This window comes from Orcinus orca, chromosome 13 (genome assembly GCF_937001465.1).
Source record: "Orcinus orca chromosome 13, mOrcOrc1.1, whole genome shotgun sequence".
NCBI lineage: Eukaryota > Metazoa > Chordata > Mammalia > Artiodactyla > Delphinidae > Orcinus > Orcinus orca.
Window position 1 is genome coordinate 11346029 of NC_064571.1, and position 16661 is coordinate 11362689.

Here is a 16661-nt window from a genome sequence, read left to right on the forward strand (position 1 = left end):
GGTGTGGAGAAAAGGGAACCCTCTTGCACTGTTGGTGGGAATATAAATTGATACAGCCACTATGGAGAACAGTATGGAGGTTCCTTAAAAAACTGAAAATAGGGGCTTCCCTGGTGGCGCAGTGGTTGAGAGTCCGCCTGTCGATGCAGGGGACACGGGTTCGGGCCTTGGTCTGGGAAGATCCCACATGCCACGGAGCGGCTGGGCCCGTGAGCCATGGCCGCTGAGCCTGTGCATCCGGAGCCTGTGCTCCACAACGGGAGAGGCCCATGTACGCAAAAAAAAAAAAAAAAAAAAAAAAAACTGAAAATAGAACTACCATACGACCCAGCAATCCCACTACTGGGCATATACCCTGAGAAAACCATAATTCAAAAAGAGTCATGTACCACAGTGTTCATTGCAGCTCTGTTTACAATAGCCAGGACATGGAAACAGCCTAAGTGTCCATCGACAGATGAATGGATAAAGAAGATGTGGCACATATATACAATGGGATATTACTCAGCCATAAAAAGAAACGAAACTGAGTTATTCGTAGTGAGGTGGATGGACCTAGAGTCTGTCATATAGAGTGAAGTAAGTCAGAAAGAGAAAAATACCGTATGCTAACACATATATATGGAATCTAAGAAAAAAAAATGGTCCTGAAGAACCTAGGGGCAGGACAGGAATAAAGACGCAGACGTAGAGAGTGGACTTGAGGACACGGGGAGGGGGAAGGGTAAGCTGGGATGAAGTGAGAGAGTGGCATGGACATATATACACTACCAAATGTGAAATAGATAGCTAGTGGGAAGCAGCTGCATAGCCCAGGGAGATCAGCTCAGGGCTTTGTGACCACCTAGAGGGGTGGGAAAGGGAGGGTGGGAGGGAGGCTCAAGAGGGAGGAGATGTGGGGATATATGTATATGTGTAGCTAACTCACTTTGTTATAAAGCAGAAACTAACACACCATTGTAAAGCAATTATACTCCAATAAAGATGTTAACAAAGAAAGAAAGAAAGAACTAACAAGGTTTGTTTATACAGGCTTCTTCAGCCAGAATTCCCTCTCTCTGGCAATAAGGGTGTCCTTCATCCTTCACATGAGAGAGTTATTTCCTGCTTTCAGGAAGACAGAAAGGAGTGTTAGAGTGTCAGAGTGTCCCCCTTGCACTGGCCATTTCCTAAGTAACTGTAATTCAAAGTAATCAATATGCCATCGTGACATATTTTGGGGTGGCCCACCCTGAGCCCCAGCACACTCAAGGCAATAACATTTGTTATTTTTACTCTCTCCCTCCCCCTCTGTCATCACTTAGTAGAGATAATGATTCCAAAGTAAAGCATGAATTTCCAAGGCAGGACTGAGCTGGTAGCAGCATCTGACCCCAGGGGTTGGTCTGACTTGGCTTGGTGGGTTCACTTCCTCACTTGAGGGTGGTTGTATGGCCTGCAGGAGGCTGTGCACTGCCTGGAAGGTAAGATTCCCAGAGAGAGGAGAAATATTCTTTGGTTAAAGGCATATCAAGAGCTATAATCATAAACTGCAGTCTCCAGGGGAGCTGGGAAGAGTGCTTACATCTGGGTCAGGAGGGGCCTGAGAAGTCATCACACAGAATCTGTTTTCATCCCACAAGTAGTAAAGTGCTATTAAGAGTCTTAAGCAAATGAGGACAAGAGCATATTATTACATTCTAGAAAGTTCACTTTGGTCGCAGCATGGAGGAGAATGAATTACAGTGTTGACAAAAATAGTGGCAGATGCCAGTTAGGGCCCTTTCAGAGTCTGTGCCCATGTCCATCTAGACAAGGAAACGAAGGCTCAGAAAGGTGGTGACTTGTCCAAATCAAATAGCTAGAAAGGAGGAGGGTCGGGCCGGAGTTTTCCTCACCATAGAGTGACCAGACTGCAATGGTGGAACATGATAACGGGTCCCCCCATGCCCTTCTCCAGGAAGCATCTCCAGGGCCTGGAGAAACATGATTGTCTAAGTTCGGTTCTTCAGGTGTCCAGCTGGGCACCCATGAAATTGACCATGATCGTATACCATTCACCTGAGTTGTCCTCACCATTCATACAGAGGAAAATTATTTGGTGCTGTGTTTGTTAATGCTCTTAATATTGCTTCCTCATTTACCCCTTGGATGTATTCAATATTATTTTTGATCAAGGGGTAAAGTAAAATTGGTTTCTTCCTAAAATTTAAATCCACTGTTTATTGGGCATTAAAGCATCAGATAGATTATAAGCATGTACTGAGACTTCTTAACCAGAATTGGAGGCTGAAGTTTTAATTTAAATATAAAAAGTAACCCTAATAACCAATAAGTCAGACGGAAGCTTTCTATACACATAATAATGGCCAATACTTATGTAATTCTTACTGTGTGCCAGAGAGCACTACAGTTATTCCCACATTTCGTCAGTACAGCAGGAGCAGGAAATCAATACAACTAGGAAGTAGGTGTGGGTCATCTCCTCCATAGACTGAGAAAACCCTAAGTTAGAGTACTTACTGGAGCTGAACCCGTGTGGAACCGAGTCTGGGTATCAAGCCACAGTCAGCATCCTTCCTGCCTCTCTCATTTTTCTGTTAACCCCCCAGTGTGTCCCTAGGAAGGCTCCTTCCATCAGTTATCCCAATTGACCGAGTAGAAAGTTTAGGGGCCCTAGTAAAAGGAGCTGGGCCTGGAACCTGTTTCCTCTCTGGCCTTGGCTCTGCAATCCTTTAACTTAGTTAGAGTAACTTGTATGTGAATTGCATCCATGCTAATTATCAAAGATTAAAAGCCCAGTCTCTGGCCTCTGAATCCCAGGCTCATCTACATTTGCCTGGAGGGGTCAGACCCTGGGGGAGGGGTTTGCCCACTTCACCTGGTTGTTTGGGGCAAAGTTGGCAGACATCTTGCAGGTCTATAGAATTTTTTTGCTTAAATTTGCTTTGATAGGAAGGTTAATATATCTTAAGCCCATTGGAGGTACAGACGCTGTACTCCATGCTCTTACATGTAATTTCAGTCAACACTTCCCCCATGTTAAAGCAGATTCCCTAAGGCACGCTTGGCCCTGTGTTTGATTTTAACTGTGGTGAAATACACATAACATAAGATATACCATCCTAACCATTTTTAAGTGTACAGTTCAGGGACATTCAGTACATTCACACTGTTGTGCAACCATCACCACCATGCATCTCCAGGACTTTTTCGCCTTGCAAAACCGTAACTCCGTACCCATTAAACAACAACCCTCCATCCCCCGTGCCCCCTCCTTCTGGCAGCCACCGTTCTACTTTCTGTCTCTGTGAATTTGACTTCTCGAAATACCTCATAAAAGCGGAATCATACAGGATTTGTCCTCATGTGACTGACTTATTTCACTTACCATAATATAGAATTTTAAATGTTTCTCTTAAATTGGCTTAATTGCAAAAACTTGGTATGAAAGTGTATCTAGTTCACAAAGCGTGATTGGGCAACCAGACTTGCAAGAAACGTGGTGAGAGAGAGAAGCATGTGTTCTTTCTTTTTTGAAGGCAAAAATCATTGCCACAGATCAGTTGGATTTGATTTTAGTTTTTTTAAACTAATATGCTTTCATTTTAGAGCAGTTTTAGGTTTATAGAAAAATTGGGCAGGGACTTCCCTGGCAGTCCAGTAATTAAGACTCGGGGCTTCCAGTGCAGGGGGCATGGGTTTGACCCCTGGCCAAGGAACTAAGATCCCGTATGCCTTGCAGCTCAGCTGAAAAAAAAAAAAAAAAAAATTGGGCAGAAAGTAGAGGGTTCCCATATGCCCCCTCCCCTCACACAGTCTCCCCTGTTAACATCTTGCATGGGTATGGTACATTTTTTATAATTGATGAACCCGTAGTGATACATTATTAACTGAAACTCATAGGTTACCTTAGGGTTCCCCTTGTGTTGTATGTTCTGTGGGTTTTGACAAATACATAATGCCCTGTGTCCACCATTCCAGGGTCATACAGAAGTTTCAGCTTCCTAAAACCCCCATATGCCGTCTATTCATCCCTCCCCCCACCAGTCTCTGACAACCACTCATCTGTTTACTGTTGCTATCATTTTGCCTTTGCCTGATGTTACTTTTAAAGAACAAAATTGCTATTGCCCCCTCCCCTTCTCTGAGTAAATAACTCGTGCCTAACATTTTCTGTCTTTTCTTTTAGTGGACAACTTTTCGCAGCGAGAGATTGAGGAGTTTCTCAGTGAGGCTGCGTGCATGAAAGACTTCAACCACCCAAATGTCATCCGACTCCTAGGTACTCAGAGAAACATAGGACTGGGTGGCCAGAGGGGCTCAGCTGATCCACTCTGGGCCACAGGAAACATCTCTGGGGCAGATAAATTTTACACCTTGTGTAACTCCGAAGCTATTTATAACATCGGGTTTTTCAGGACTTCCCTGGCGGTCCAGTGGTTAGGACTGGGTGCTTCCACTGCAGGGGGCCCGAGTTCAATCCCTGGTCAGGGAACTAAGATCCTGCAAGCCGCACAGTGTGGCAAAAAATAAAATAAAATAAAAATAAGGGCGTTTTCACCCAAAAGACTTCTTATGGTTATATTTTCTGAGGCTGGTCGTAAAAATAGGCCTGCATTTTCCTGGACATCAGTGGGCTCAGGACTGTTCAGTGTCCACAGAGTTCTAGGTGATTGTGGATTAAAACAGCCCCCGGTCACCCCAGTTACAACACATGAAAGCTGGTTATGCTATAATTTGTATTGATTGAGTTTACCCGTGAACCAAAAGCTAGTGGAGTAAAGCTGTAAAAGTAGACAAATTCCATGGCTCATCTTTGAGAAACAATTTATTGACATATTTCAAGTACTGATTTCTCAGGATCTGCACTGACAATTTCATGGCACTCGATTCAAGTGATTGGAGTCAGTGATTTAATGGGCAGAATTTGGTTTTATGGCACTGTTTGCTAAAAAACACAAAATGGAGAGCCCGTATCAAGTGGTTGCTGTGTGATACTATTCCAGGAGGGAAGAGCGACTTAAAAATAATTGAATATTCTGCTGACTTTTTTTTTTTTTTGCTGTCCTGTGACTTGATAAATGCTAAATTCTTTGGGGAACTCTCAAAGGTTTATTATGATGGACACTGCAGAGAGATGGGAAAACTAATGTTTGGAGACGATGTTATGTCAAAGAAACTACTGTTGCTCATTTGTAACTATTGACTTCGGCGGACTCTGAGAACAGTGGTGCTTTGTAATTGTGCCACCATGTGCAAGAGCATTGTAAGCTTGATCTCAGGTGACAGACAGGCTCTGATTCTAGCATCCATGACAAATGATGTTTTCTTCCCCCCGTGTATGTGTTAACATTTAGAGATGTGAATTTCACCTCTTGGCCCTCAGAATTCTTCCAGTAGTTTTAAGCATTCGGTTGCAGGGGACTTCTTCATACGCTTAAGTATTGAACCATCACATGAAACTAGTTTGCCCTTGAATTCTGCTGCAGTCACTACCCCTCACTTAGACTCAGTATAACAGAAACGCCGTGGGTTTATAGATGGCTGTACTTGGTATCGATTAATTTTTGAGAGCTTTCATGTGAAGATTGGCAGTAGTCTGAAAGAAAAAGAAATACCAAGAAGTGGCCCCAGTGTGTGTTCCCTATTCTAGAATACAGCGTGTGGGTTGTGAGGGTTTGGTTTGGTTTTGTTTTTTTAACCGCTAACTTGAGAGCACATGTTTTCAATTTGGCCAGCGCTCCTGCAGTGCTTTTTCTGGTCACTGGTAACAAGGGCTCTTTGTAACTTACTCTCTGTTTTTAATTCCAGGTGTGTGTATAGAAATTAGCCCTCAAGGCATCCCCAGGCCCATGGTAATTTTACCCTTCATGAAATACGGGGATCTGCACACCTATTTACTCTATTCCCGATTGGAGACGGGACCAAAGGTAATTAATCACCCGGTTGCGTGGCCTCTGAACAGTGCTTGGGGCTCCCGTGACAGGGCCTGGACAACACCAGCATCTAACCTAGAAAATGAAGGAGGGAAGGAGGGGACATTGGCCTCTGTTCCGTGCTCGCTGTGCACCCTGGGGGTTGAAATGTGGTCCTCATAACCGGCCTGCCCATAGATTTCATTATTCCTGTTTTATGTGAGGGAGAAGCAGGCTGGGAGTGGAGCAGAGGGCGCCCCTCTTGCTGTCAGGGTGGTCTCTTTCCTTGAAAGTCTCCTCTTTTTAGATTGTTCACTCTGAAATTCCTGAATGCCGGAGCCATCTCAGTTTTCAGGGAGAAGTTGCATTGAGTTGTTTTTCAGAGACCCTGAGGGGGTCCACGTTTCTCTTTATCCCGAGCCGCTCTGTCCTCAGAATCAGAAGGTGTGTTGGGAATTGGTGGGCCAGCCTGCCTGCCTTCCAAGGTGCCCCTGAGGGGAACACTGACCCCACAGGGCAAACCCTGCCCTGAAGCCCCACAGAGCAGAGACACCAAATGGAAACGAGCTCTTAGACTGAAACACCTCGCCCACCGGTCACAGGTGGTGGAAAGAGTCGTGATGAGATAGTAGTAATAAGATGGTGCCTGGGGAGCTTCATGGGGAAGGTCCTCATCCCAAGAGACAGGTGAACCTGTAGGAACGGCCATTTATTTATAATACGGCGAGGCAGTTGAAAAAAAACATAAAACTTGAGACCCAATTTAGGGGGAACATTTTCTAGAGCCTGCTTCCCTGTGTCTGGCTGCCCCTGTTGGTAGTTTACGCCTGTGTGTTACGAACAGGCCAGGAGATTTTTGCTTTCCTTTTTCTTGTACTTGTTCTGTTCTTTCCAGGGACGGCGTAAGGGACCTAAATGGGAAAGTGAGCCCCTTCCTTTTTTTAGCTAACCCCATGGTCCTGTGCTCACACCTGTTTTGTTCATGGCTTCTTTAAGTCTTTCACCAGCACAAATACTAACCAGAGACAGGAAATTGTAGCCACATCACAGAGCAATTACAAAGTCACTGGGGCTCCTCCAAAGAGGCGAAGGGCCTAATCCAAAGTAGGGGACTCAGCATGGCTGAGTGCTTTCCTTCTCTTCCCCGTCCCCCAAGAAACAGACAGTAACATGATAAGAAGCCTGGAGAAGAAGAAAATATTACCCATAATTCCCAACACTGGCATCCTTGGACGTTCACGTCGCAACCGTTTATTCCACATCTGTGTGTTTCACAGGCAGGGGCTCCGTATGTACACATCTGTCTGTAGGCCAGCAACAGGGGCTAACGTCTCTCAAATGTTTGGCAGGGGCCAGCCTGTGTTTCGCATATATCAATGGCACCGCCACCATAATAAGTAGTTACGAATAGAATCTCAGGTGAGGAAACTGAGGCATGAATCAGCAGTGGTGGAGGCAGAACTGGCTGCAGACCCCATGCCTTTAGTTCTTCTCTGCCCCATCCCATGGGTGCCCCTGCCCGATAGGGCCGCCTCCGGACAGATGTCTGTGAATGGCTGCATAGCATCCCCTTGAATGGATTTCACTTCATGTTGATGAGTGATTTTGCCTACATTTAATTTCCTGGTATATTGTATGATTTTTCTAATAATTTGCAGGGGGGGATTTCATATTTCACAAGAGTGATTTCTGTCGTAAAAAAAATAAAAATACACAGGTTTGTTTGATGACCAACAGTCATCCATCTTGTGAAGCTTAACTCTCCTCCCTTTTTTGGACCCCTGTGCAAGTGTAGTGAGCCTCAGATTGGATGTCTTTCTTGAATCTTTGTAGAAGAGAAATAGGCCATTTATATCCTTTATAAAAATACTTTAAGGGCTTCCCTGGTGGTGCAGTGTTGAGAATCTGCCTGCCAATGCAGGGGACACGGGTTCGAGCCCTGGTCCAGGAAGATCCCACATGCCGCGGAGCAGCTGGGCCCATGAGCCACAACTACTGACCCTGCACGTCTGGAGCCTGTGCTCCGCAACAAGAGAGGCCGTGATAGTGAGAGGCCTGCGCACCGCGATGAAGAGTGGCCCCCGCTTGCCACAAGTAGAGAAAGCCCTCGCACAGAAACCAAGACCCAACACAGCCTAAATAAATAAATAAATAAATTTAAATCATATGGGCTTCTAAGAAGACCTCTGCTTTAAAAAAAAATTTTTTTTAATTATCATACAGAAAAAAATGACTTTTTTCCCTTTTTGGTTTATAGTTATATAAATTATAATGCATGTATAGATTCATATACTACCGTTACAATCAGGATACAGAACAGTTCCATCACCAAAAACTCCTCCTCCTGCTACTACCCCTTTATAGTTACACCTTGCCCACATGGCTAACCCCTGGCAACCACTGATCTGTTCTCCATCACTACAGTTTTGTCTTTTAGAGAATGCCGTATAAATGGAATTATATAGTTTGTAATTCTTTGAGACTGGCCTCCTTCACTCAGTATTACGCCCTTGGAAGCCATCCAAGTTGCATGTGTCAGTAGTTCATTGCTCTTTTTATTGCTGTGAAGGCTTCTATTGTATGGCTGTATCACAGTTTGCTTTTTCCATTGGCCTATTGAAGGACCTATGACGGTTTTGAGTTGCTATAAAAATTCACATACAGGTTTTTGAGTGAACATAACTTTTCATTTCTCTAGGCTAAATACCCACGAATGGGATGCTAGGTCACATGGAAAATGTGTGTTTATCTTTATAGTAAACTGCTAAACTACTTTCCAGAATGGCTGTACCATTTTACATTTCCACCAGGAAGGTATGAGAAATTCAGTTGCTCTGCGTTCTTGTTAGCACTTGGTATTATCTGTAGTGTTTTGTTTTGTTTTGTTTTTAGCTGCTCTGATAGGTGTATAGTGATAGCTTATCATGAAATTTATTTGCATTTCCCTAATGATTAATGATGTTGAGCATCTTGTGTTTATTTACCATCTTTATATCCTCTCTGGTGTCTGTTAAAGTCTTTTGTTTATTTTTTAATTGGGTTGTTGGTTTTCTTGTTGAGTTTTGAGAGTTCTTTAGCTACCGTTCCTCTGTTGGATATGTGATTTGCAAAGACTTTTCTTCCAGTTTGTAGCTTGGCTTTGTATTCTCTTAACATGAGCAAAAAAAGTTTAATTTTGATGAAGTATATAGTTCATCAGTTTTTTCTTTTAATGGATCATACCTTCACTGTCATTTCTAAGAACTCGTTGCCTAACTCCAGATAAAAAAGATTTTCTTCTGTGTTTTCTTCTAAAAATTCGTGGGTTTACATGTTACGTTTAAGTCTGTGACCCATTTTGAATTAATTTTTGTATAAGGTGTGAAATTTAGTTTGTTGCTTTTTTTGCATATAGATGACCAGCATCATTTGTGAAAAGACTATCCTTAATCCACTAATTGCTTTTGCACCTTTGTGAAAAATCAGTTGTACACGTGTGGGTCTATTTCTGAGTTCTCTGTTCTGTTCCGTTTAGCTATGCACCATCCTTCGCCCCTATCACACCATTGAGATTACTGTAGCTTTATTGTCTTAAAATCAGGTAATGTGATTCCTCCAAATTTATCCTACTTTTTCAGAGTTGTTTTTGCTATTCTAGTTTTGTTGCCCTTCTGTATAAATTGTAGAATCAGTTTGTGTCTGCCAAAAGTACTGCTGTCATCTTATGTTCTTTTGAACAGAATAACAAGGAAACAAGTACACAGCATTTTACTGACTAATGAATAGTTTCGATTTGCAAAAATATAAAGTATATCTCCAATGATGGAAACTCCCAGGTTTTATAAAAATTTTAAAGGAATGTTTTTAAAAGGAATGTATTTTCATATTTTGACACTTTGTAGCCACATGTAAAGCTGAAAGTCACAAAATGCATCATAGACAAACTAGAAAATCAAGCTTTTATTCAAATCTCTACTGCCTTATCAGTCAGTTCCTTGGCAATAAATACCTCTGGTCTTGCTAGAGTGGCCCAAGACTAGGTCTCAGTCATATAAGTGTGCTTCTTCAGCACGACCTGGGTGCCATTCTGTCCTCTGTGTGAATAGCATGCCTGCTCTTCCAATCCATGAACACTGGATACCTTTCCATTTATTTAGAAACTAATTTAATTCTTTGCTTTTGTAGTTCTCAGAGTATAAGTTTTGCACTTCTTCTGTTAAATTTATTCCTAAGTATTTTGTTGTGGATTCTTTTGCAGATGTTGTTTTCTTAATTTCATTTTCAGACAGTTCATTGTTAGTGTGTAGAAATGCAGTTGAGTTTTGGATGTCAATCTAGTATCCTGCAACCTTATTGACCTCATTTATTAGTTTTACCACACAATGATCTTTTAAACGACCTTTGGTCACAGCCTGCAAGATTAACATAGTTCTGCTTGGAAAAAACTAACACAAATGAATAGCACCGGATATTCATTATACTTTCATGAATGTCAGCAGATTGGATATTTCTTAGCACCCAAGTCCTTTCCTGGAAATTAGCATCCAGAAAATCAAATGCCCCACATATATAGAGCAGAGGCGTAAGGCTTTCATGCCTGACTTACTTACCTTTTTTTTAACAACTCCATTATGTAAGGGTAAAGGATAAAGCATTTTTGTTATATATACAGTCTGTGACTGACACGTGTCTTAGTTGAGAAATCTAAATCATTAACAATTCAGTGTCAGGACTTCTGTGGTGGTCCAGTGGTGAAGACTCCATGCTCCCAAATCAGGGGGCCTGGGTTCGATCCTTGGTCAGGGAACTAGATCCCACATGCCTCAGCTAAGAGCCTGCATGCCACAGCTAAGACCCAGCACAGCCCAATTTAAAAAAAAAAAAAAAAATTCAGTGTTTTCACGAGTACCACTTTAGAAGACTCATGTGCCATATAGAATAAACCAGAAATCCAATGCTTTGGGGAAGAATATATCACGGGTGGACCCATTTATGATTTCTAGGAACTTTGTGAACCCTTTTCTTTAGGGCTCTGACTGCACTAAAACATTGAATTACTACACAGAAGTCTTCATTAGTCATCATCCTCGTAATCAGTCCCAACACGGCAGGTTTTCTAACACACAGTCTGGTTTGATTTTTACAACGTAGAAAAAAAACATTAGGCTGTTAAAACTTACAGGAAGGCCCTAGAGAAACAAAAGTGAAAATTCCCGAATACTTACTTGTGGTACTTTGGTCCCATGATAAGGGGTAAAGACCATTCTACTTTCTGTCCAGAAGAAAAAAAGCCTCTTTTGAAACATTTCAAAATAAAATGATACCAGATGTGGGTGCATAATTGGGAACAGCTCCTTCTCCATGGGCTTTTTGCTGTCAAAGCATTAGATCCTCCCCCACTGAGGCCAGACCCCCCTTCTTTTCCCCTCTTTGTCCCACTGCCACTCAGAAGGACACAAGGATCGCATTTGAGCTCATAACTTGTGAAAAGAATGTTATTAACTGGCCACATACGCAAAATAAATTGTTGGCGGTATCTTTGGAATTGCATTAAAGTTATAAATTAATTTTTTTAATACCTTTAAAGATGAGGAGAAGAAAACGTGATACTTACCAAGAAGTTTTAGGGTTTGTTGGGTTTTGTTTGTTTTTCATTCATTTTTAAAACCTTATTTGTGACATTAGTGATATGGAAATTTACTCGTTTCATGGCCACGCTTCTCAGTCATAAAGCCATCATTTCACCCCCTCAAATGGAAGTAACTTGGTTTCCTTTGAAAATATAATCCTGGACTTTCCTGGTGGCGCAGTGCTTAGGAATCTGCCTGCCCACGCAGGGGACACATGTTCGGGCCCTGGTCTGGGAAGATCCCACATGCCGCAGAGCAGCTAAGCCTGTGCTCCACAACTACTGAGCCTGCGCTCTAGAGCCCACGAACCACAACTACTGAAGCCTGCGTGCCACAACTACTGAAGCCTGCGTGCCACAACTACTGAAGCCTGCGTGCCTAGAGCCCGTGCTCCACAACAAGAGAAGCCGCTGCAATAAGAAGCCCACGCACCGTAACAAAGAGTAGCCCCTGCTCGCTGCAACTAGAGAAAGCCCGGACGCAGCGAGAGTCCCAACGCAGCCATAAATAAATAAATAAATAAATTTATTTAAAAAAAATAATAATAATAGTCTCTCAGGAATTCCCTGGCGGTCCAGTGGTTAGGACTCTGCGCTTTCACTGCCAGGGCCCGGGTTCATTCCCTAGTCAGGGAACTAAGATCCTGCAAGCCACATGGTGTGGCCAGAAAAAAAAAAATAATAATAATCTGTCTCCTGTGTCTTCCACCCCGTAGCATATTCCTCTGCAGACACTATTGAAGTTCATGGTGGACATTGCCCAGGGAATGGAATATCTGAGCAACAGGAACTTTCTTCATCGAGATTTAGCTGCTCGAAACTGCATGTAAGAGCCCTGGCCCATCCTGGAGTGGGTTGGACCTCATGGTGGTAGATATTTGTGGGCCTGTGGGGTGGCCTGTTGATGTTACAGTATGGAGGAAGATTAGGCTTGGGAGGTGACAGTGGGGCAGGCTCCGGAGATGGGGTTTCTACCGCCCTGACACATGACTGGGTGTTTGCTTGAGGGTTTTCACTACCTCTGCCTCTAAGAGTCTGGCTGGCCTCCAAAACTCCCCTGGGACTTCTTTTTTTTTTTTTTTTTTTTTAATTTTATTGGCGTATAGTTGATTTACAATGTTGTGTTAGTTTCAGGTGTACAGCAAAGTGATCAGTTATACATATACATATATCCACTCCTTTCTAGATTCGTTTCCCATATAGACCATTACAGAGTACTGAGTAGAGTTCCCTGTGCCATACAGTAGGTCCTTATTAGTTATCTATTTTCTATATAGTCGTGTGTTTATGTGTGACTACTTCTTTATTTTCACACTCTCACTCAGCTAGGAGCATTAGGTGTGAACTCTGGGATCCTCCCCAACTGCCATCAGCTTATTTGGATCCAGAGTTACATATAAGTCAGCTGATCATGAAGACAGTATGAAAATCATAATGGTTTTGTCCCTGAGTTTTCATGATACTGCCTTGTGAAGTCGTTTTGTCCTGACTACACCGTAGCTTTCTTTTTGCAGCAGAGAGACAAGGGCTTATCCAAGAACTTCGAACTTCACCTTCCCCATCTCTTCAGTCTGCTTCAACAGCCATTATCTGCTGTAAATCTTCAAAAACAATAACTATTTCTTGATTGGAAATTCACTATTGCAAGAAGAGAGAGTGTTCCTTAAATGTATTGCTGTTACTCGTTTTTCTTCGTTGGAGATGTGACAGTGGAGCCTGTCCCCTGCCTCCTCCTAACCAACCCTGCCCCCCGGCCCTCTGTCACTTGCACCTCATTTTTGAAAACCCAGAAGGGTCTTGGTTTTGGGTTTTTTTGTTTTGTTTTTTTGTTTTTTGTTTTTTTTGCGGTACGCAGGCCTCTCACCGCTGTGGCCTCTCCCGTTGCGGAGCACAGGCTCTGGACGCACAGCCTCAGCGGCCATGGCTCACGGGCCCAGCCGCTCCGCGGCATGTGGGATCTTCCCGGACCGGGGCACGAACCCGCGTCCCCTGCATCGGCAGGTGGACTCTCAACCACTGCGCCAGCAGGGAAGCCCTTGGTTTTGTTTTTTATTTAAATAATTTGTCTACCATGGAGGGAGAATCATGAAAACCTTTTCTTCCCCTTAACATTTTTTTCATGGTTTTCCCACGAGGTAGTGTGACCAGCTGTCCGGTTTGTCCAGCATTGAGGGATTTCCCAGGATGTGGGACTTTTAGTTTTAAATGTTAGCGTCAGGCAAACAGGGACAAGGTAGTCGCCCTACGTCCAGACCACTCATTCCTCCCCCTCCTCCTCTCCTTCTTGTCTAAGATCAATTTTAACTGCTTGGGCCGTAAATGCAATTGTATTCCTTTAATTTTCCAGTTAATTCCTCAGGTACCACCTGGCACCGTCTTAGCAGGAAGTCCAGTGTCCCCTGCGCACAGCACGTGCTTCCCCACTTCCCCCAAGCTGTCAGGTGGCTTAATCTATGGAGCCAGTGCTGCTTCCAGACGTCAGGCAGGAAGGCTACTGGGCTCTAGATGAGTCCACGAGGGGGCCCTGGCTTGGAGCTGCTTATCTTTCTACTCCCGTGCCCCTCTGTTCCTCCAGATGGTTCCATCCTCTGTGCCCAGGTGCCCTGGTTGGTCCAGATTCCCACACAGACCAGAAGGGTAGAAAGTTATAACTCATCTGGTTCCCCCTCACTTGCTCTGCCATTGGTCCCAAAGCAGGACCCTCCCAGGCTGTGGGGTCTCTGTCTTTTGGTTACTCGTCGTGAATGTTCTCAGCTGCATCAGGTGCAGACCTGTGATTTCAGGCTTTGCCTCCGAGGCCGCTGAGGACATGAACTCACTCTGTCTCTCTCTGTAGGTTGCGAGATGACATGACTGTCTGCGTCGCGGACTTCGGCCTCTCTAAGAAGATTTACAGTGGCGACTACTACCGCCAGGGCCGCATCGCTAAGATGCCTGTGAAATGGATCGCCATAGAGAGTCTCGCGGACCGAGTATACACCAGTAAAAGTGACGTGGTACGTACGTACAGAGTTTTGATTCGGGGCCCCGCGTTGCAAAGATGAAGCCCTGCTGAAAGAGATGGCTTAAGCTGGTGATGCAGGACATCTTACTCTTTGATCAACTGAGGATTGGGGCAGCTCACACTTCTCTATTTATCGCTAGATGCTTTAATTCAGGCGGAACATTAGATTCTGATGAAGTAGCCTGACATTCAGAGGATGGCAAAGGCCCTTAATTCATCTCCACTTTCCTCTGCTACAGTATAGTGATGCATTGTCTGCAACTAAGATATTTCATATTCACATTAAATTAAATGAATTCATCCCATGGCTGTTTGGGACTAGGGTGCTGTATAAAAGGTACTGTGTATGGATACCCTTAACCAGAGATCAGGAAAAGAAAACTCTTGCCGACAACAGTAGGAAGAGAACATTAAACAGAGCACTGATGTGACACAAGGCTAGATCTGCCTTTGTCTCATTTCCCAAACAGCTTTAGTAAAAATGGGGAACTGTGACGTTCCGACCCCACGTTATTGCCGTTTTGGGAGAGCGGCGTATCTCAAACATAATTGTGAGCTTTGTGCATGACTGCCGGGGCTCTAAGGAAATGACCTTTCCCGATGAAAAAGTCCATTCAGCCTTTCTGAAAAGACTTGCATCCTGATGTTGTCACTTTGTCCTCAGTGGGCATTCGGCGTGACCATGTGGGAAATAGCCACACGAGGAATGACCCCCTATCCCGGAGTCCAGAACCACGAAATATATGACTACCTTCTGCACGGCCACAGGCTGAAACAGCCAGAGGACTGCTTGGATGAACTGTGAGTCAGCTGCTCTTCATCTCGGGGCACCCTGCAAAGACCTGGGGGACACACAGCCATAGTGGGTGGGGACACTCAGCCAGGCGGGTGTGGGCAGAAGATGACACACGCAGATGTCCGGCACAGGAGCGTCTCCTGGTGTGGGAAGCGGTGTGTGCACATCTCCAGTGAGCCCGCACGTGTTCTGAAGTTCTGTAAGCCCCTCTAGGAAATACAGTCGGCCCTCTGTATGGGTGGATGCAGAACCCACAGATACGGGGGGGCCAACTGACTGTAAGGGACTTGAGCATCTGCAGATCTTGGTATCCGCTGGGGCTTTGGGAACCAATCTGTCATGGACACCGAGGGATGACTATATATCCTATAGATAAATAGGCCGACTTTACAATGCATGAGGTACTTGGATAATTCTCTGCCCTCTTTTGAAGCAGTCGTGCTTCTCTTTTCATTCAACATCTTAAACAAACCAATCACAGGAATATCTTGAATCAGGAAATTTAGAAATCTGAGCCAGTGGCTTTGCTTTCAGGCTGGTCCTCAGAATTGCTTAGGGGAGATTCTAAGAATGTGATTCCTCAGCCCTGTGCCTGGAGACTGTGATTCTCTTGGTACAGAGCAGGCCCAGAAGTGTATATGTTTTAAAACTATCCCAGGGACGGACTTCCCTGGTGGTGCAGTGGTTAAGAATCCGCCTGCCAACGCAGGGGACACGGGTTCGAGCCCTGGTCCGGGAAGATCCCACATGCTGTGGAGCAACTAAGCCCGTGCACCACAACTACTGAGCCTGCGCTCTAAAGCTCACGAGCCACAACTACTGAGCCAGTGAGCCACAACTACTGAGGCCGTGTGCCACAGCTACTGAAGCCCGTGCCCCTAGAGCCCGTGCTCCACAGCAAGAGAAGCCACCGCAATGAGAAGCCCACGCACTGCAACAAAGACCCAACGCAGCCAAAAATAACTAGTTGAATAAATAAAAATTTATAAAAATAATAATATTGTTAAAAAAAAAAAACTATCCCAGGGAGACTGTACACTCAGCCGGCGTGAGACGCCCCCCAGCTCCCAGCGTGCAGGACCACAGTGCCCTTCCCATCCCAACAGGCCCCTCTCTCTTCAGGGTGGACAGTACGGGGAGAGGCCTGGGACTTGGAGTCAGAGAGGCCAGGCTCTGCCTCCTAACTAGCCACGTTTGTGGCCACTGCAGCTGCTTGACCACTCCGTGCCACGTGACCAGCCACCAAAAAAGTGTAGTCACGTATTCTGCAGAGGTATCTGGAGGGTTAACAGAGAAGTGTGTGGAGTTCTCAGCCTGCAGGAAGCACGCACGCTAAGTGTCACATGTGGTGCCCGT

The 16661-nt window shown here is 44.5% G+C and overlaps 1 protein-coding gene across 1 annotated transcript in view; it reads left to right on the top strand.

The window, feature by feature from the left end:
• Nucleotides 1–16661, top strand: part of MERTK (MER proto-oncogene, tyrosine kinase) — a 112990-nt gene that overhangs the window by 90091 nt on the left and 6238 nt on the right. Inside the window, exons 14-18 of the mRNA XM_004276752.3 lie at nucleotides 4172–4264; nucleotides 5794–5912; nucleotides 12222–12331; nucleotides 14342–14501; nucleotides 15174–15310. Of these exons, the coding sequence (XP_004276800.2) occupies nucleotides 4172–4264; nucleotides 5794–5912; nucleotides 12222–12331; nucleotides 14342–14501; nucleotides 15174–15310 (619 nt within the window). The remainder of the gene's footprint in view (nucleotides 1–4171; nucleotides 4265–5793; nucleotides 5913–12221; nucleotides 12332–14341; nucleotides 14502–15173; nucleotides 15311–16661) is intronic.